Source organism: Bidens hawaiensis, unplaced genomic scaffold (genome assembly GCF_021521415.1).
Source record: "Bidens hawaiensis isolate Kalapana, Puna unplaced genomic scaffold, B.hawaiensis_p1.1 tig00027401_1, whole genome shotgun sequence".
NCBI classification, from domain to species: Eukaryota; Viridiplantae; Streptophyta; class Magnoliopsida; order Asterales; family Asteraceae; genus Bidens; species Bidens hawaiensis.
This window is the reverse complement of record NW_027494441.1, coordinates 40,650-63,001: the sequence shown is the minus strand read 5'-3', so window position 1 is coordinate 63,001 and position 22,352 is coordinate 40,650. Positions and strand designations below refer to the sequence as shown.

General features: G+C 31.4%; 1 protein-coding gene and 1 pseudogene across 1 annotated transcript; both read right to left on the bottom strand.

The window, feature by feature from the left end:
• Positions 1-8,618: 8,618 nt before the first annotated feature.
• LOC143575445 (putative 2' cyclic ADP-D-ribose synthase BdTIR pseudogene) lies at positions 8,619-9,302 on the bottom strand (annotated as a pseudogene).
• An 8,593-nt stretch (positions 9,303-17,895) lies between these two features.
• Positions 17,896-18,764, bottom strand: LOC143575438 (putative 2' cyclic ADP-D-ribose synthase BdTIR). Its single transcript, XM_077059818.1, has 2 exons — positions 18,095-18,764; positions 17,896-18,001 (listed from the first exon to the last, which is right to left on the bottom strand). The coding sequence occupies exons 1-2, from the start codon at positions 18,571-18,573 to the stop codon at positions 17,896-17,898; spliced, it is 585 nt and encodes a 194-aa protein (XP_076915933.1). The 5' UTR covers positions 18,574-18,764.
• Between the last annotated feature and the right edge of the window lie 3,588 nt (positions 18,765-22,352).

Here is a 22,352-nt window from a genome sequence, read left to right as displayed (position 1 = left end):
ATAATAAATGATGTAGATGTTTCACCTGAAGGAGATATGGTCTCTAGCTTCAGTACCCACACTAGGAGCAACTTGGAATTCCCACAGTAAAAATCTAATGTTTGAGTGATATATATATATATTATAATTTACTAAAAATGAAAGAAATTGAGTAAGAAGAAGCCTCCATCTATATTGATGTTATAATCATGTGCAGCTTGAATTTCACAAATTACCTGCATATATTAATAAAACAGTTAGTTGGTTAGTGAGCTAGTGGTAAATTTGTTCCATGACGCACACAAATGGTAGTAATTTTGAACTAAAAGTGATTTAATTGTAAGAATAAATATATGGATATATATATATTTATGTATGGTCATCATTATCATTTATATAATAATAGATCAAAATAATTAAATTATACCTTATTATTATATTAGTTAGGTAATTGTTGATGGACCATATTACCATTACTTGCTAATCAAGGGTTTCCCCTTGGGTGTATATAAATACATGGAAGAGATTAATTAACATCATAAGAAAAACCTAACTCTCACATTAAGTAATTCGTGACCCTTATATCTATCCATAATTCGGTTTCCTCAAGAACCCTAATTCCCATCACTAATATACATCCTAAAGGGGAACTCGACCAAGCTGACAATCATGTCGTCTACATTCTTCTCCGGACAGTTACTACTTCCCCTACTGTAACACGTATGTTTTACTTATGGGTTTATCATAACATTCATGTTTTTTATTACATACGTGAAGAACTGATCAACATGTGGTATCAGAGCGATGTTGATTAATCAGTTCTTTATGTTTTCCCTAAATCTGGATCTAAACCGGAAAACATGAAACTAAAATCTGATAAACCCGAATTCTGTTTTCTTATTTTATTATCATTAAATTCTTATGAACTTATTGAAATCTGGTTATATATAAACTGTTTAAAAACAATGTTATAACCAATTTCACTTTAAAAAAAAAACCTATTAAAAACTTTATGGTTTTTCGGTTGTGTTCTTCGTGTTCATCATGAGTTTTTCGAAAAATATTACATATTTTGGTTAAAATTCGGATTATGATTGTGTTTTTCCTAAAATAATTGAATAAACAAATCTTCAAAGATTTTAAATTTTGAATAATTATGGAATCTATAAATTTTAAAATTAAAACGAAATCTTGAAGATAAAATTAATCTCTAAAGAATTTGAATCAAAATATGTTTACCCTAAATAATTTGATTTGGGTACCACCGAAATCTTGGTTAAAACCGAGAACTCATAATTTCTGATATCTCATTAAAACCGAAAACCCAAATAAAACCGAAAACTCATGTATTAACAGAGAACTCATAATTTTCGAGATCTTATAAAACCGAAAACACAATAAAAACCGAAAACTCAAGTGTTAACAGAGAACTCATAATTTCCGAGATCTCATAAAACCGAAAACACGAAAAATGTTTTGTAAGACACTTAAAATATAAAAATATATTGATTAATTTTACAAAACATAGAAAGGCTTAAACTTGAATAAATTGTTGATGTAAATTTCTGCCCAAAGTTGATGCATTACATCGAACATATCATTCAAGTCTTAATACAAGCCGTGTTAGTTTCGCTTAACATGATTTAAATGTATCGCTTCTGCCCAAAGGTGATGAGTTACATTTAAATAAAGCAAAACTAACTCGTGCATAATTAAAATGGTTGTCTCACTTCTGCCCAAAGGTGATGTGTTACAATTGTTTTGCACACATATTTAAATAAATTTTAATCCTGCCCAAAGGTGATTTATTTTTTATTTAAGTAGAACTTTAATTTAAGTTGTCTATTAGTTTGATGTTAATAATAGACATATCATATCTTCAATAAAATATAATGATCCTCACAATTAATGATCCTTCATTAATCTAATGATCATTTAAATTAATCTATCTTACTTTAATATCCCATTACATTACTCACTATAATTTTCTTCCTAGAAATTACTCTCAATCAAATCATCCACTCTAATTTCAAACCCAATATGTTTGCTTCATAAAGAGTTTCATTAACTTTTAGCTCTTCTCATTTTTTATTATTCCTCAAGACATCACCATCCAATTGCTCCTTCTTATAATAGTAATAAAGAAGAAACCTAGAGCATGATAAATGAGATGAGTCAAACATAATGTCTCTTATGATAATTAATAAACTCATGCTATCAAATAGAGTTATTCTAGATTTAGTTTTCCCTAAAACTAATCTAATATCTAGAAAATAATCAAAATAGCTCCTAAGATGCATGCATTTCTTCTAAATTCTAACTATAAGGTTAAATGACATTATTGAATACATCATAATGTACAATATCATGACATGACCTATAAAATTAAGGGCTTACACATGAAAATAAGTATAATTTTTCCAGTACATTATACACTAAATTTTTCAATAGTATAATTTGATGCCTTAAGAATCAACTATAACACTTAGAAGTACCAAAGGAAAATGAGTGTGTTGATCAGCAACATATGTACAAGAAAAAAAATATCTAGTACTGGAAAATAAGATGTTATTCCACTCACTACCACTAAAACCTAAAAGAAGACAATTCTAAGGTTCATAGACAAATACAAGTATAACTTCTAGTTTTAAGATCTTTAAAGAGAAGGTTCACTGCAAATATATGTCATTATACTAGACATAAGCAACGTGATTTTCCATAATTTAAAAGAACTTTTAGCTAAAATCAGTAGTCACATATTCATGATATTTAAGTCTACTAATTATATATTCCAATTAACACATAGTAGGTTGATTCTAGTTCTTTATATGTTTCCTTACCAAAAATCAACAAATAACTAACATGAGTGTTGGTGAAAAAATTAAATGTTCAAGTTATCATAAACCATAATAAACTGTTCTAGTTATGCTTTAGGATACCTTATAAATTCTGGTGTTTAATCAGAATTTAGTAGCAATACTTAAGCTGCGTTATGACAGTTGTGAGGTTTGCATAGCCAACATAAAGTCACTCTTACATTAAATTCTCATCTTACTTGTTATCAATATCCGGATAGAAACAATTATAAGATAGAACTAGATGATACTATATACTTTCACAACTCTTGTTATCAATTTTTTTTAACAAAAGACAAATGAGACCTATAAATGTCATCCATTAAAACCAAAACTTCATGAGAAATCATGACATGGTTGATGAGGATGATTTTTCATATAATCTCATTCTAAGTGATTTTAAAATCATGTGTTGGATGCCATAAACATCACTAGGCTTAAGGAATAAGTATGGGTCCACCCAAAGTTATATTTCACTGACATTCGTGGAACTTATTTCAAATGGAATATTCAGACATAAGTTATCATTTTACGACTATTTACTTGTATCTAATCTGACTTCTATGGTCCACGGTTTTAAAGAGATCCATTCATATATAACTAACATGCTTTCTTCTAATATGTTCCTAAGTTTCTTATGACATATGGACGTTAAGGAAATCAAACCAAGTCTAGTATATGAATGAAATGTTCTTACGTCACGTACATCATTGAAACTTATCATGTAGCTTTCAAAGAGATTCGAAAATCAGTGGGAGCATTAAGTATCTTAATCATAACTTGTAAGATTTGCAAGAGGTGGGGGTGAAAACTTGATATTAACTCAATTACACCTCTTGTACAAGACATTGCTCCAACACAAAATTGTTTCATCCTAACTTATCTCCTTAGAATTCAACAATACGCTTACAAAAGTTTCATTTGTACTTAAATATGGGCATAATCAGATTTCTTATCATAACTAAAGTAATCCTCAAAATAAGAGAAACTACAACGACTAGTTTCTCCATTAGAATCTACTGGTATTTAAATATTGACCCTAAGCATGCCAATTTCCTAAAGGTTTCTAAGGTCAGTGGGAGCAGTAAAAGTCCTTAAAATGACTTATCATAAGTACAAGAGGCGGGGGGAAAAGAGTCATTAAATTTTACTCCAAATTTAACTCCGATTACACCTCTTGTACACTATACTGCACCAACTCTTATACACTTAGAATCCTGAAAATGATAGCAACCTAAACAAGAGCTAATCCATAAAAACCGAAACTTCTAATAAACCCAATAATTAACTCAGGAGGTCATCTAAGTTTTTAAAAACCTACTAAGTTTGATGATTATATAACCTCCTTAACTAAAGTTGAAATGGATGATAAAAAGTTTACTGATCCTACATCTTCTAATTAAACCATTAATATCAATCAATCTTCTGAATGGAATAAAGCTATCATTAGCAATCTAAATTAAATTCTATAAGTCAGAATAACGTTTGGGATTTGGTTGAATCACCTAAGAGTGTTCATAACTAAACTAAATCCTAATACAAACGTAAGGCACTAAGAAGCACGATTGATTATTAAAGGTTATATTCAAGAGGGAATAAATCATCAAAGAATCTTTCCCATATTACAAAAGATTTCTTTGAGGATCATTATTGTTGTTCAAGTAGCTTATAATATTTAAGAGCTACATTACATGAACATTTAAACAACTTTTCCTAACAACTGGCTTGCATATTTACATGTTCATAAAGCAACTTGAAGTTCTAAACTGAAGGTCAAAGAACACTTAGTCCGTAAGTCAATATATTCCATTTATGGGTTAATGCAAACATTAGAAATGTGATGAAACATTTATACAATAATTTTCATCAACAACTAAGTGGATCAATGTACCTACCTCAAGATAAGTGGGAGCAACTAAAAAAAAACTTGTCCTTATATAGATGACATTCTTTTGACAAGCATATGTTACATAAGTCTAAGTATTGTTTGTACATACTTTGATATGATAAATCTCAAGAGATATCTCTTACGTGATAAATATCATAACATACTGAGATAGACCCGAAAGGACATTATTTTTGTTCTATAAGCATTAACTTAAAAGGGTCCTTGTACATGTAACACGCAATAACACTCTCCTTTAGAGGATAATAGGATCACTGAGATTATTCCCTTGTGCTTCATTAAGTAGAAGCCTTATATAGGTACAAGTCTATACTCGTTCAGATATTACTCGAATTGCACACACTAGATATGTCTAGATTAACGCGAAACATCTAAAAGAGTATTGAAATATCTTTAAAGGAAACGAGGGACTATAATTTAAGAGAATAAGTGAGAATTCAAACCGGTTGATTACTCTAAACTTCGTCATATTCAAAAAATAAGAAAATGTAATTTTCGGGATATATTCTCATGTCAGAAGATAATCTATCTCATGGAGGAGTCATAATGAACTGATAACAACAATCTAAATTTTAACGACATAATATGTTGATTAAATCTCAACGCAATTGTCAATAAATGTTATTGAAAATTTATCATTGGACTCATAAGTTTATTAACTCCATAGAAATTATATATTGAAGACTTATTGTGATAAAGTCAGCTACCATGTTTTCTCAAACAGTAACAGTTCAAGAAGTGCTGCATTAAATTTCGATATGAAATAAATTATTCGTTTATGAACGAATTGAGGAAACTAAATTCTCATATCGAATACATTCATGATATGCTTAAGGATCCTATAACTAAAGGTCTATTACCCATAAGTCTTATGAAAGCGCTTATAATAAAGACGGGATTATTTATGACCATGTATAATAGTATATCGTTATATGAATGACTAATTTTAATTGACTAATTATTAATTTTCCTCGCCAGTTTTAATTTTGTATGTCTCTTAATATGTTCTGCATGCGTAATGACATATAGACAAATTAGTATACAAATCAAATATTCTGAAGGGCTTACTTGAAAATTTTGATCATAACTACTTAGGTTTTAAACAAGGACTACAGTATGATTAATGAGGGTCTTGAGCTGATGTTCAATTCAATGACTGTATTTCTCTGCTCCAGTTTGAGTTTATAGCTAAAATGAGTGTTAAAATCTGCAGACTAATCTAACACTCATAATAAATGATTATTCGGCCAAGTGGGAGAATGTAAGAATAAATATATGGATATATATATTTATGTATGGCCATCATTATCATTTATATAATAATATATCAAAATAATTAAATCATACCTTATTGTTATATTAGCTAGGTAATTGTTGATGGACCATATTACCATTACTTGCTAATCAAGGGTTTCCTCTTGGGTGTATATAAATACATGGAAGAAATTAATTAACATCATAAGAAAAACCTAACTCTCACATTAAGTAATTCGTGACCCCTATATCTCTCCATAATTCGGTTTCCTCAAGAACCCTAATTCCCATTACTAATATACATCCTAAAGGGGAACTCGACCAAGCTGACAATCATGTCGTCTACATCCTTCTCCGGACGGTTACTACTTCCCCTACTGTAACAGGTATGTTTTACTTATGGGTTTATCATAACATTCATGTTTTTTATTACATACGTGAAGAACTGATCAACATTAATATGACTTAAAGGTTGAATAATGAAAAAGGATTACCAGTTCCACATGATAAGTATCCAAATTTCCTTCTTTTAGTGTCGCATACCTTAGATTTAGATAAAATTCTGGAAAAAAAAAAGAAAAGAAAATTAATATCATATACTTGGAGAAATAAAAGGTATAGATATAAATTAATATCAAATCAACACAATAACCCCAAACAAATTGTTGCACCAGTGAACAAATTAGGTTGCATTCTTACAACTGTGTCATGGTCAAAAGCACATAAATTTACCGTTCGATGTGAAGACAGTATGGTGGTTGGATTTCAATTTCGATATTGAATGGCCGAAGTGCAACCCTGCAATTTTAATTTTTGGATGGTAATGATACATATTATAAACCCTACCCTAGATAAGGTACTGATCAAAATCCAAGCAACAAAACTGAATTGGTAACTTACATTTTTAATCGACGGTAGTGCAGGGACAAAGAAAAAGAAACAAAGATGCTGCGAGCAAACACATGTAGTCATCCAGGGGGTGGGGGGGGAGTGGATAAACAGTTTCATCAAGCACACATAACTGTCGGTAACTTGCAGATGGCAGGAGAGAGGTGTGGAACTGCTGGTAACCGCTGCTTCTAGAAGGAATTTTGAGAGTTTGAATGGCTGTGATCAAAAGTTCATTACTTTGAACGGTCAAGATCTTCTCAATTGATGGTTACCATTAGTGGGAAATATATTATATAATTCAACTTAACTAGTGATATTTTTTTATTCACATACAACCTAAAAAGAAATGACAGCAATTACTTGAAAATTGAAATTGAAACTACACTCTCGACTCCAATTAATGGCATGCATTTTATCAATCTCTCACCCACAAGAAGCCCAGCGTATTTACGCTTTCAATCACTTTTGAATGCGAGCCAGAATTTTATTAAAGATCATATTGTTGCATGCTCTCCATATACATATACACCAACATGTGACCCCACAAATAGCTTGAAAAACGTTCTTTATAGCTCGACTTCCTGAAATAAACATGTGTAGAACTGTTGGATCAAGATGTCCTTAAACAAAAGAATGAAAATAGTTAGACCGTGTGTAGTGGATAATGCCCCTATAGAGGCGTTGTGTGTCATGTGGTATCACATCATCATATGGACATTATACACAAAGTGCGTATAGTGGATGAACCCTATTTCAATAATTACCCAATTATTATTTTATTATTATATAAAGCGCCCCCATCTCCAAAACCTCATAGGCGCCCTTGGTTGGGGGGGGGGATGTTAGGGTGGGAAAGGTGCCCCACTAGGAGTGGTACGTCTTTTTACTTTGCACCATTGGCAATAATTGGCCAGACTTGCATTTGCCAAACTGCAAGAGGTGAACGCTTGGCAGTTTCCTCATGATCCCCACAAATCGAGCATGTCGAAATAATCTGCAAGTTTCTTTTCTGAAGCGGCGCTTGAGTAGGATTTTGTTCTTTCTCTGCCCACCAAGTGTTCGGTATGCTAACATTATTCACCCTAGATTTACCTTTGACAAATATGATTTTACGTTAGAAACTTATAGAAGTACACACAGAACGTTATAGCGTTACGTTTCAACAGTTATAAACTTATAATGCCACATCTGTTTTTGTACTTGACAAGTAGTTAATTTGACCAAAAGTCAAAAGAAGCTTTGACATATTTTTGTGTTGAAAATACAATCATGGAGCTGGTTCATGGCTAATTTGTATGGTTCGTTGATAGAAAATTACAAATGCATACATGGGTACATTAATGTAGCATGTGGGTTATACTATGCCGACCGTCAAACTATTGACCGAATACCCAAATTGTCAGTAAGATGGTATCAAGATTTATTGGAAAATAACAGACTTATTGATATTTTATGATCTTGGATTTGCAGATATCATTACCTAAAATTTATTATAATATGTTACACATCTAGAAGTATATGTATACGCGCATTACTGTCAAGTGAATTTTTATATGAGCATTTACAAAAAAATGTAAAATCTGCAATGAACTTTTATTCAAACAATTCAAGACATGAAGGAATAGAGTTACAAAGAAAATGAAAATATGTACAACTAATTTACACTTCCAACTTTAAAAAGGGCATTATTGTCAATAAAAAAAACAAAAAAATCATCATAACTAAGGTCGATATTAGTTCCCGCAAACGATTTCAGCGGGCTGAGCAACATTCTTCTCATTGTTGATCTCAATCAAGCTTTCCTGAACCAACTCGGTTGCATATGTTACCACATCCGCCCAATTCCTGTAAATTTTGGTTAAGAAAGTGTCAAACCTTAAAACTTTCAAAAGAAAATAAAAACAATTAAATAAAGTTAATATATAAACAAATATTTACCCTTTGGATGTGTTGAATGTGAGTCCTACGGTATTCTTGGCCTCTTCAATCGCGTAACTGAATCTTTTAATCTCAGACGGAGAATATAATTTATTATCCGTGACGCGAAGCTCAGAGGGCTTCACGTCACAAAAAATAGGAATAACTTTTTTCCTCGACTCCATCATTAAAGCAAGTTCGTGAAGACAAAAATATGATTCGCAATAACGGGGTGAAAAGACAGCCACACCAATCTTGCACCCAATTATTGCATTATCAATATGCTCAAAAAGCTTATCACCCGGTTTCATGTTCTTGTTGTCAAGAAACGAAGGGATTCTTGACAACACGAGCTGGTGGTAGAGCAAAGAGGCAATTGATCTTTTAGTATCGATCCCACGATGGTTTATGAAAACATCACACACGGGTTGAACCGCTCGTTGAGCCTTTTGCAATGCTATTTGGCGTTTGATGGTGTTTAACATGGCTGCACGTTGCATGGTTTCTTTTTTAGGAAAGTGAAAGCAAAATCTTAGATGCTTTTGTTTTAGCTTAGGTTGGAGTTTAAGGTTGTGTTGAAGGTTTGTATTTATAGATGACATGGGATTGAATGAGAAATGTCCTTTTTGGACTTATTTGAATAGAAGTAAACATGACCAAATTAGTAAAAAAGTTGCAAGTTACAATTATTATATTATATTATGTTGTGAATGGACCTATTCAAAGTTGCAAATTTTAATACCCTCTAAACTTAATTAACTGGTGGGAGAACTTGAATATATTTGTTACTCTTCGTATGGTATAAATAAAAAAACGAGTATCAAATATCAAATAACGTAAAACGTAAAATAAATTCTCTCGTACTTGGGTCCTTTCTTGGTTGAACCAATCAAGATACGTTCAAAGAATTGCGCGCCAACAATGTAATAATATATGCTAGAAAACTTGCATCTATTATAAGTACGCTTTTTATATATATTTTAAAAATGTTTAAGTTGTTAATTATGAAAAGAAAATAGTTTGAATCAATCAATGTTGAGGCATAAGAATATATTGACAGCAGACAAAGTGACAAACAACAGTTTGAATGTTTTTTCAGTCATGGGAATTTCCAAAGACCCTTCAAACACGTTTTTCAACCATTTTGTGTTCATATACGATGGTAAAACGTTTGTTAAGTTCATGAATATTTTGTTAATCATGTTATTATTATAAACATCTTTCTTGCAGACCGGGACGAATTCATACATTTTCCAGAAACTTGTTTCAAGAGTTTTGAAGACCGCGTAAAATACTGATATCGAGCCTCTTTTTGTTATGCATAATATGTTATTGGCTCATGGGAAGTCTGCAAAGGTTTATCATGAGTAATATCAGGCAAGTAGTTGGCTTTTAGTTGAAATTTTATGCATATTTGTATAAAGAAAGAAATTTGAATTCGGGTTTGTTTGTGCAGTCAAGACAAGGCGGATTGATCGGACTCGTTGCACACTGTTTCATGTATGAACTGTACAGATAGCTAGTGAGTAATTGGATCGCAAAGTGCTGAACGAGCGATGATGATATGATCTGATGGGTTGGTTAATATCACACAATTAAAGGAGTTAAAGTATTTTCTTGTTTCATATCAAAAACTGTACAGATAGCTAGTGAATAATTGGATCGCAAAGTGCTGAACGAGCGATGATGATATGATCTGATGGGTTGGTTAATATCACACGATTAAAGGAGTTAAAGTATTTTCTTGTTTCATATCAAATATAGGTACTTTGATGGTGTGTTTATGATTTGTTGGTGTTGCAGAAGAATGCACAAAGGATCGGATTTAAGCATGTTTTAAGGACTAAGAGATTAAAGAAAATCTGAGTCAGCCATACCCTACGGCTACCTGGTCGTACCCTACGGCTGCTGGACATCTAAACCGTATCCTAGGTCCTGTTGGCGTAGGGTATAGTCCCTACAATTTCAAAACCGTGAGAATTAGTTTTTGATCAAGTTTTTATTGAAAATTAATGTCATAATTAAGGGGATATGTAACCACATGATGGAGGATTATTAGAGCCCAATTTTCTTCACCTTTAAGTATCTTTTCATAAATCTTCCATTATTTTTTTGGCATCAAGAAACAAGAAGGGAAGCATTGGAGAGTTTGTTATCATCAAGGTTCACAATCTATTGAAGATTTCATCTTTATCATTTATAAGAACTATGTTGAACATGTTTGTCTAATTTCTTTTTTATCAACCCGGGTCTAGGATATTATGTTTGTATCTTATACTCTTGATTAATTGTGTTTGTTGGATTTAAACTTCTTGTGTTTCATCATCTTTGTAACTTTGTTGAACAATTAAGGTTTATGTGGTATTTTTGTGTTTGAAGAACAAAGTTATTATTATTGAATCTATTGTCAATTGTCTGTGTTCGGTGTTTCCATAATCATATACTAGCAATTGGTTTACGGATTTCATATTATATAACTTGATTTTTACTAAGACAAATTCCTAGCGTGTGTTCCTTGCCCGGTTATATATCGAAAGGTCAATACGGCCGGAATACCTTGTTTTGCAATTATCCTTTGTTACACTTATTTACCAAATTATGTCTATGTAATTTCCAATTAACAAACCGAATTAAAGTATAATTTGCTACATAGCTCGAAGCTCGGGGTGGTCATTTTTCCCAATTCTTGTTTACATCAATCAACTAAATTTACTTGAGTACTATTTGACACTTGTTTTCACATACAATCATATCATTTTATTTTTATAAATCAATTGAATCAACTTGTTGGTTCATCCTTTGCAAATCTAAAATATACTTGGTCTATACGAATTTACACAAAGCTTCATAATAATTAAATTTAGACCACCGACAATAAATCTAAAATATATTTTTATGTCTTGGTTTTCCTAGGGGTGTTCAGAATTTGATTCGCATTCGAAACATTCAAAATTCGATTCGATTCGAATTCGATTATTAAGATTCGAATTCGGTTTTAAAAAATTCGAATTTGATTCGATTCGTATTCGAGTAATATACTCGAATACGAATTTATGATTTCTTATTCGATTCTATTCGAAATTCGAATTCAAATTATATATACATGTGTGTGTGTGTATAATTATTTATTTTTATGTGTGTCAAATCCATAAATAATAAATATCCGTTACTTAAACCGTTTCTTAGCCCATACTAACACGGGTCTTATTTACTTATCGTTTTAAATATTTTGAATTTTAGACTATTAGTACTTTAGTTTTGAATTTATTATCATATGGTATTGTAGATACTTTAAATTTATATGTTTGTTTTGCAATTATGATTATGGTTTTTGAATTTTTGGCATAGGTAAACTTGAATTAGATCGTATTTATTCAAATTAAAATCGAACTTATTCGAATTTGATTCGAATTCGAGTTTCAAATACGAATACGAATCGAATTTTGAATTGGGTATATAATACGAATCGAATAGTTCAACTTTTAATCGTTTACGAATACTGGCGAAAACAATTATTCGGATTATTCGATTCGATTTAACTTGAAAATTCGTTATTCGATTCGATAAACACCCCTAGGTTTTCCTATAAATTGTAATCATCTTTTGAGAAAATAATTAGAAAATTGTTCCAAAAAGTTCTTGTTCTCTCTTCTTGTTCTTGGAGCCTAACCCACTCTAACAAGAATTTTTTGGAACAATTTGCTGATTATTTTTTCTTATTCTTTTCTCAAAAGAAGATTACAATTTATAGGAAAGGAGACATAAAAATAGAAAAAAATAAACAATAAGGAAACACAATTAGAATATAATAAGAAAACTAAATAATAGTTAAACGTTAATTAATATATTAGATCATATAAGATGATCTTTAATATTGGTTAGTAATATTCTAGAGGACTAATTGCTTACAAAAAAAGGGGTCCTAGTCAGTTTCGAGTTAGTTTAGCATTAACGGATTCAGGCTAGTTTTGGTTTTTGGTTTAGTATAAATGGGTTCGTGTCAGTTTCAGGTTTTGGTTTAGTTACTTTAGTATAAACGGGTTCACGTCAGCTTCGGGTTTTGGTTTAGTATAAACGGGTTCGGGTCAACTTCATGTTTTGGTTTGGTATAACGGGTTTGGGTCAATTTCAGGTCGAACCCAGTGAACATGTTTAGCTCAACAGATAGTGTTTATGTCAACTCATCAACTTCATAATGTGACCCTTTACTCCATTTGTTTTTATGTTATTTTTAGAATTTGTTTTATGTCATTTAAATATATGGGTTATTTTAAATATCACAACTTAAATGTAACTGTTTTATGTACATTTGCATTTTTTGTTGTAAATTAAAAGAAAAAAATCGAGTTATACTAGTTGTTTTCGTGTCACCGTATGGTTAGTCGTGTTCATGTTGGCAGATCCACCGCTACAAGTGGTTGTATACACCAAATTCATAACAAGACAACAACTATACCCAGTAAATTAGGTTATACTAGTTGTCTTTGTGTCACCGTAGGGTTAGTCGTGTTCATGTTGGTAGATCCACCGCTACAAGTGGTTATATACACCAAATTCATAACAAGATAACAACATCTATACTCAGTAATTAGTAAATCGGGTTATACTAGTTATCTTTGTGTCACCGTAGGGTTAGTTGAGTTCATGTTGGCAGATCCACCACTACAAGTGGTTGTATACACCAAATTCATAACAAGACAACACCAACTATACCCAGTAAATGTTTTGTAGCTAAATGTTCTGGTATGCAAGAAGTTATTAGGAACAAAGCTCCATCTTCGGGATATTTTTCTAGTATGCAACCATTGGATTTTGTAGCTAAATGTTTTGATTTGATCTATTTGGGATTGTACCTGACAAATTGACCTGTTTGACCCATATCAGGAAAGAATCCAAGGTCTGGAGAAACGTACAGGGAAATATGGAGTTTAAAATTTTCAACATATGCTCTTTGGTGGATACATATGCATTATATAGGTGATGGAGAAATTAGGGCCAATGGGTTCATGATGATGATGATAAATAGAACTTCATAAGAATATTAGCCTATATTTTTATCATATGGTATGTAAAGTATATTAATACGTTGTTGGGTAAATGACAAATTGTTGTTTTTTATACTTGCTTTGAAATCTATTCATCTTTTTTTTTCTCTAGCCTGTTAAAAAATGGACATTAATGTGATCCCTTGGATAGACTATTTTTAAGATGCATTTTTGTTGGTTAAAATGAAAGTTTGTTTTAAGATTTATTTAGGTTGGTTATAATGAAAGTTTGATTATTTTGTATAGTTATTAAGTGCTGAGAGGGGTAAAATGGTCATTTTGCATAGTCATTCAGAGGTATAACCAAACAACACTTACTGGTTCAGAGTCTCTTAATCATTCAGACCTCTTGCTGGTTCGGCACTTAGTGGCTCAGCATTTGCCAAGTAGCCCCTTAGTCTCATAGAGATTAGTAGACACGATGTCCTTAAACCAAACCCCTTTTTTATGTAGACGATAATACACTTCACACATTACTCTCCCTAGTCGGGCACATCCCCTCATTGTCGTGTCCATTATGGTCCTAAAACACTGGTCTGGTCCTGTGAAAGCTCTAAGAATTGCCCCACCCTTCTTTCCCATTTCATTCGAAGCAATCTTACTTCTCTTTCACACAGGTGATTATCCATAAATCATTAAAACATTAAGGTTATGATGGCATACACAAATCATTAGCCACACATAGCTCAGCCTCACAACATGTCACTATTATTATAGGAATAGACTAGGAAGTAATTGCACTCCATTTACTATTTTGGAGGATATATATAAGTGTACATAATAGCTTATATATAGAAACATATACATTAGCTATACCCTCACAGTGACCTTAGTTCATGCGGTTAGGTTGTCCTATTGAACCTAGATCTTGGGATCTCCAATCTCATGGGTTAGGTTTTCCTTTGTACTCACTTTCTAATGGGCTTTAGTCTCATTCCATAACTCCATCTAAATCAACCCTATTGTTGTTTGGATCTAAAACCATCATTTATGACTTCCTCAAGTCAGTATTAGATAATTGTAATTAAGATGAGTTGTTATGATGTGTTCTTAACTTGTAAGTTGATATTGCCTGTTATTATCTTCTAAGACTATAACCTCGAGGCTTATCTTGAATCTGGTTATAACGATTGTCTTTTGAAAACCACAATTCTCATTTCAAGGCAAACACAACCTTCCAATGTCCAAATGCAAGACATCCCCATATTTAAGTGTTATTGGATAACATCATCCAACTTTGTTAAATTACTTCCCCCACATTTCTTGCATTTTGACATAGTTTGATTTACTTTACTTGTGACCACACATCTACATTAATGATTTGAACAAGACCGTGTCTTTATATTAGCGAGTTCATTGATGCTTATTCATAGAGAAGCACATGCCTTAGTGGCTTTCACAACTTGCTAGTGTTTAAGCTAAACTTGTCATAAGGTTGTTAACAAACCATTACAAATCTAGAAGGATTATAAATCATCATTTTGGGCATAGTCAAAAAGTTGAGGTCTTCTTAAGATCCTCATAAGTTATATCATTTCCTTAGATTAAATGAAAATTTCTTTAAATTTGTCTATACACAAATTCATTCTTGTATTGTTGACTCTACAAATGTTTCGCATTAATTAGTCTTCATAAAGCACTATAATTAACAAGTACTAGTTTAGCAAACGTTAGACTACAATACTTTAACATGTGAACGGAAGATGCATCATTATGATTTTTCACAGCTATTACTGTATCACTTTGAAACGTTCTCCAAAACTTAGTACTTAAGAAAGTCTTACTAGTACTAGTGAGACTTTCTTAAGTACTAAGTTTTGGAGATTGTATGTAGCACATACATAACTTCATCATTCAATTAAGGAACATAACTTATTTTCCTTTGATCTCCAAGGCTTCATTATTGACTTATATAGACTATGAATATAAGTCTTAATCCAAATCATTTTGATGAATACATTCATCATAAACAAGATGAATGTTACTCGTCTACAATCACTATTAGTAAAATAACCGATTACAAAATTGGTTTTAAACGGATGTTTTTTATGCACCGTTTAACATGGTTTTTAGAAAACGGCCGATTACAAAAATCATTGTTTAAAATGAACGGTTTACTGAGAACCCTTTCTAACACAATTGTTAGACATAAACAAAAATCGTTTAAAAATAAATAAATAAAACCCCAATGGTTATCCAAAAACCGTTTCTAACACTATTGTTAGAATACAAACAATTAGAAAAATCGTTTCTAAACCAAATGGTCGAATCAAGCATTTCGTTATATAATACGGTATTTTTTTTAGATATAACGTTGTACTCAAATCTTTTAAAATATCCAAAAACAACGTTGTACTACACATGATATTATTTCCCAAATTATTTTAAAAGTTTCATGAAAAAATTCAAATGCCTTTTATATCAATTCTTTTGTGAACCCAAAATCCTAATAAATAAAATTTGAAGATCGCGGCAACAATTTCATGAAATCTGTTTTAAGATTATAGGGCGTGGGTCACAATATATTTAAAAAATATATAATAAAATAAGTGTAACGATACTCTCGTTATACAAGAGAAATACCTTAGTACAATACCGTGTACAAAACCAAAAATAAAATAAAAATAAATTACAATTTATATTAATATAAAGATTCATGTCGATTGCTTTGGTGAAAACTTCAACAGAAACTTCTTGACTCGAGTCTTCCACCCGTTGAGTATCTTCACATTCGTCTTAGTTTTCCTTGGTGTGGCTAACTTCATTAACTGCAACAAAAGATGAACCAAACAATATGTATAGAGCACGGTTGAGGCACATATTCAATATGATTACCTTAAAACAGATTTCGGGTTTCCACTAAAGAGTTCGTCTATCTCCCAAGGTACAACAACCAGAACAGTACACACTGTCGGAGATGGCACTCGCACTCGAGATTACACTATGTATATTGATGTTCTGGAGAAAAAAAATATGGAAAGAATAATATGGTGATGTGATCAAGTAAAAGTAACCACTCTACGGGTTCCCAACATATGGTCTTCAAGTGTTCTCCTAGCTCTAAATACCTCTCCTGTATATATATATTTGTATACTTCTTTTTTCCATCTATCAAATAAGACACCAAGTCTACTATATATACAAGAGTTGTAGGTGAATGAGGAGTCTTACTTAATTAAAGACTTAATACTCTAATAAAACTCATCAAGTGTCATAAAGAAACTCTACTCAATAATTTCAACATATGAAGAGTTTAATATTAATAATTTAATATATTAATTTCCATTCACCAACTTTATAATTTTCCAACAGTTTTCTCACGATCCCCACAAGTCAAACATGTCGAACGAATCTGCAGGCTTCTTTTCAGAAGCGCCACTTGAGTAGGGTTTTAATCTTTTTCTACTCGCGTGTTCGGTATGTTAATATTATTTACCCAAATTTTATCAAAAGTCATACATTCATCCTAGATTTTTACCTTTGGCAAATGTGACGTTATGTTAGAAACTTAGAAATGTACACACAGAACGTTATATCGTTACGTTTCAACCGTTATAAACTTATAATGCCACTTCTGTTTTTTTACTTGACAAGTAGTCAATTTGACCAAGAAAATCAAAAGAAGCTTTTGACATATTTTTGTGTTGAAAAGACTGTAATGGAGCTGATGTTCATGGCTAATTTGTATTATACTAAGTTGACCGCCACAAGTATTTATATACACACATTATTGTCAAGTGTATTTTATGATCTTTAATTTGCAGATATCATTGCTTAAAATTAGTTATAATATGTTACGCACTTATGCGTCTAAAAGTATTTATATACGCACATTATTGTCAATTGTATTTTTATATAAACGTTTACAATGTAAAATCTGCCATGAGCATTTATTCAAACAATTCAAGACATGAAGGAATAGAGTTACAAGAAAATGAAAATATGTGCAACTGATTTACACTTCCAACCCTAAAAGGGCACTATTGTGAATAAAAAACAAAAAAAATCGTCATAAGTGAGATCGATATTAGTTCCCATAAACGGGTTTTTAATACACTATTTCAGCGGGCTGAACAGGATTCTTCTCGTTGTTAATCTCAATCAAGCTTTCTTGAACCAGCTCAGTTGCATATGCTACCACATCCGCCCAATTCCTATAAATTTTGGTTAAGAAAGTGTCAAAACTTAAACCTTTCAAAAGAAAACAAAAACAAATAAATAAAGTGAATACATAAACAAATATTTACCCTTTGGTAGTGTCAAATGTGAGTCCTACGGTATTCTTAGCCTCTTCAATAGCGTAACCGAATCTTCTAATCTCAGATGGAGAATATAGTTTATTATTCGTGACCCGAAGCTCTGAGGGCTTCACATCACAAAAAATAGGAATAACTTTTTTCCTCGACTCCATCATTAAAGCAAGTTCGTGAAGACAAAAATATGATTCACAGTAACGGGGTGAAAAGACCGCCACACCAATCTTGCACCCAATTATCGCATTATCAATATGCTCAAAAAGTTTATCCCCCGGTTTCATGTTCTTGTTGTCAAGAAACGACGGGATTCTTGACAACACGAGTTGGTGGTAGAGCAAAGAGGCAATTGATCTTTTAGTATCGATCCCACGATGGTTTATGAAAACATCACACGCGGGTTGAACCACTCGTTGGGCCTTTTGCAATGCTATTTGGCGTTTGATGGTGTTTAACATGGCTGCACGTTGCATGGTTTCTGTTTTAGGAAAGTGAAAGCAAAATCTTAGATGTTTTTGTTTTAGCTTAGGTTGGAGTTTAAGGTTGTGTTAAAGGTTTGTATTTATAGATGATGGAATTGAATGAGAATGTCTTGTTTTGGAATTATTAGAATAGAAGTAAACATGCATGACCTAAATAGTAAAAAAGTTGCACCTTACAATTATATTATATTATGTTTGTGAATGGACCTATTCAAAGTTGCAACACTTAATACCCACTAAACTTAATTGGTGGGAGAACATGAATATATGTGTTACTTTTCGTATATTATATAAAATTAAAAAAAATGAGTGTAATATATCAAATTATTAATCCCAATTAATCGCTAGTCGGTATCTCAACGTAAAAAGTAGTTTTCCAGTCACTGCTTAGGTTCGTCATTGGTTAAACTAATCAAGATAGTGAGATACGTTCAAAGAATTACGAACCAACAATGTAATAATATATGGTCGAAAACTTGTATCTATATATAAGTATATATACGGTTTTATATATATATATATATATATTAAAATATTTAATTTTGTTATTTAATAAAAGAAAAGGTTTGAATCAATCAATGTTCAGGCTTAAGAATTGACAGTAGACAAAGCGACAAAGGACCCTTTGAATGTTTTTTCAGTCATGGGTATTTCCAAATTAAGACCCTTCAAATACGTTTTTCAACCATTTTGTGTTCATATACGATGGTAAAACTATTGTCAATATTAGATTACTATATATGATTTAGGTACAATATGATGTAACATTGAAATAATAAAAGGTGGTTAATTCGTTAACGCGATATATAAATACCAATAAATGGCGAAGATTTCTTAAAAAAAAAAATTGTTTGTTTGAATGGCTAAGTTCATTCACACGGGCTAGCAAGACACAAGGCACCGGAAACACCAAGGTTACAAACATCGAAAAGAAATTTGAAATTAAACATATACCAATCTAGCTAGCCATGCTAATTAAAGACTCCGCGTTACCTTGATACTTAACTCAAATGACAAAGATACATAAAAGGAGTGACTTGAACGGGTTTATATATTTGTCATTTGGTGGATTCTAAAGAAATTCAGGAATGATACCGCTCATAATAATATTCGGCACAACAAGCTTGCGTTATTTGATGATATTTAGCATTTCACATACCTTTGGTACAGAACAAGGAATCAAAAATGTAAATTACTAGAACCGAGTGGTGTAAGAATTCATTATTGTACTTGTAACTATTTTTCATGTCACTTCTTGCTAGGAGATTTTATTTATAACAAACTGTCTTTCAAACAACAATAAAGGATTTTTACGTTTATAAGCCAAATTCAAACTTTAGATATGTAGTTATAATAACTCGAGTTTAAAATTAAGCTCGTATTTTTCAAACCATATATTTCTATGAAAAATAGGAGCAATGTTTTTGTAATTTCTTGTCAAGGCATGGAAGAGTCTAGGAGTGGTAATAACACGGAAAATATAAGATTTTGATTGTTCAATAGAAAATTAGACATGGCATATTCGGGTTGGCATGTCTAGTTCGTTTAATTAACTAGTCCTTTTAGGAGTATACTAAGCTGAACTGGGTCAACCCGTATGTTAAAAGATAGAATACAAAACTAAAAAAAATATATAACTTTATAAATTCAGCCCGCAAACCCATTTACGGCCCGTTAAACCCGTTTACAACATTTACTATACACTCGTTTAAGACTTAGTAAGCTAGTTTTGTTGAATGACTTGATTGTCTCATTGTCATTGTCTATAATCAAGTATAAACACATAGAAGTACCGTACCATTCTACCAGTGTGCCTCTTTGACCTGTATCCATATGAATCTTCTTTGTACCTCTAGTCACATTTGTTCTTAATATGTAGCTATTTCATTATTCTTTTTGGCTCATCAAATTTGTCCTTACTAGTGAGACTTTTATACACATTTCCTTTTCGAAAGAATATTTGAGGTGAAATGTCATGGAGTTGAAATTAGTATTCTCACCGTACGAATCAGACTCAAAAACTAGAAATTCGGATCCATCTGAATTCAAATTCTAATCTTGAATTTGGGTTTTGAATTTTCAATCGAGTTAACAAATGATTTGAAGTCAGTTTTTGAATTTAGTGCAATTCAACTTTGAATTTATGATTTTTCGAATTTGAATTATATATATGAATTTTTTGGTTTATAACATTAAAAGCATTGGGCTAATTGTGCTTTCATTTCTCTATTCTGAATGTTGAATTATCTGATTGATTAAATTCTTTGATGTTGTAATTTGGATTTGGTCATTTAATATTTTATTAAGTTTTGTAGATTTATCATTTAACCTACCTATATATTAAAGCAATATAATTTTTTCACTTGTCATTCAATTAGACCCTCCACATAGCCTCCAAGTATACAAGTTTTCATTTTTACAATTTTTCCTTCATGACTGATAAAACGAAAAATATGTTTTTGATGGAAATTGAACTCAATACCTTACTTTTAAAATGTTCATTGTTTACCAACTCAACTAGGATTCATTAATGTTAGTCTTCTCTTTTTCTTAATTGGTATAAATTCACAACATTTTATTTTATTACTTTTAAAATGCAAATATAAATTATTCTTACTAATCTATGTATTTTAATAAATTATTATATTTTATGAATTAATCCATAAGATATGTTAATATGTATATTATTTTTTTATTTTACTTTTTAATAATCAGTGTATCACACGAGCTCTATCTTAGTATCTAATAGAACAAGACTTAAAACATAAATAGTTTAAACCTTATAAAGTGCAAAATTTTAGTCTTAATGATTTGATTCTAAATATTAATTAATTAATAATAAACTATTTCAATCACAAATCGTCTTTGTGCCCTGATCTGCACCACCCTCGCCTCTTAGTGCACTTTCGCTCCTCATGTGTGACGGTTTTCACGCCCAGACGTTGAAACTCGAGCATTGGTAAAACCCAAATATTGTCAGTCTTGGCCACTGAGGCTATGAATTTATATGAATTCAATCGATTTCTGTTACATTCATTACCTGAAAAAAAAAATTAGCATGGCCCAATAAAGTGCCATCAATTGACCAGTGAAAGCCTTACTGGCTGATTGCACCAAGATCCTACACTATAATAATAATAATAATAATAATAATAATAATAATAATAATAAACAACGTCTTCTTTTTATTTCGTTCCAAAAAAATATTCAAAAAAAAAACCTTGAAAACCAACCCTATTGAACCGAAAAGTTGGGTTTTCTCCACTGCATATTTCTACTTTTGGGTTGGGCCGGATAATGGCCAACAAACCCAAGTACCCAACCTAGTGTCGTTCCTATTCTTTTAAGAACCAATACAAAAAAACATAAACATCTGCAAATCCATTGTATTCCATGTCACCATTGTAGTTTTTGACATCTTTGGAGCAACAAGAAAAGCAATTCGATTGTTATTTTATTTTAGGAAAATTGGATGTTAATAATCCCAATTATTCACTTTTGGCCAATAATAATCTCAACTAACAATATGATCCGTAGTAATCCAACTTTCAGTTGCCAATAACAATCCTAATCTAGCAAATCATTAACTCCATTAACCATCTTCATTTAAGTTAGTCTGAAATGACCTATATACCCTTTTTATTTTAGAACTAAAGTTATAATTTGTAATTGATACATACATAATTAATTTATATGTATATAGATCTTCATCTCCCATTTTACCATATCTGCATCTTCATCCAAAAGACCATCACCATCTTCGGCCCGCC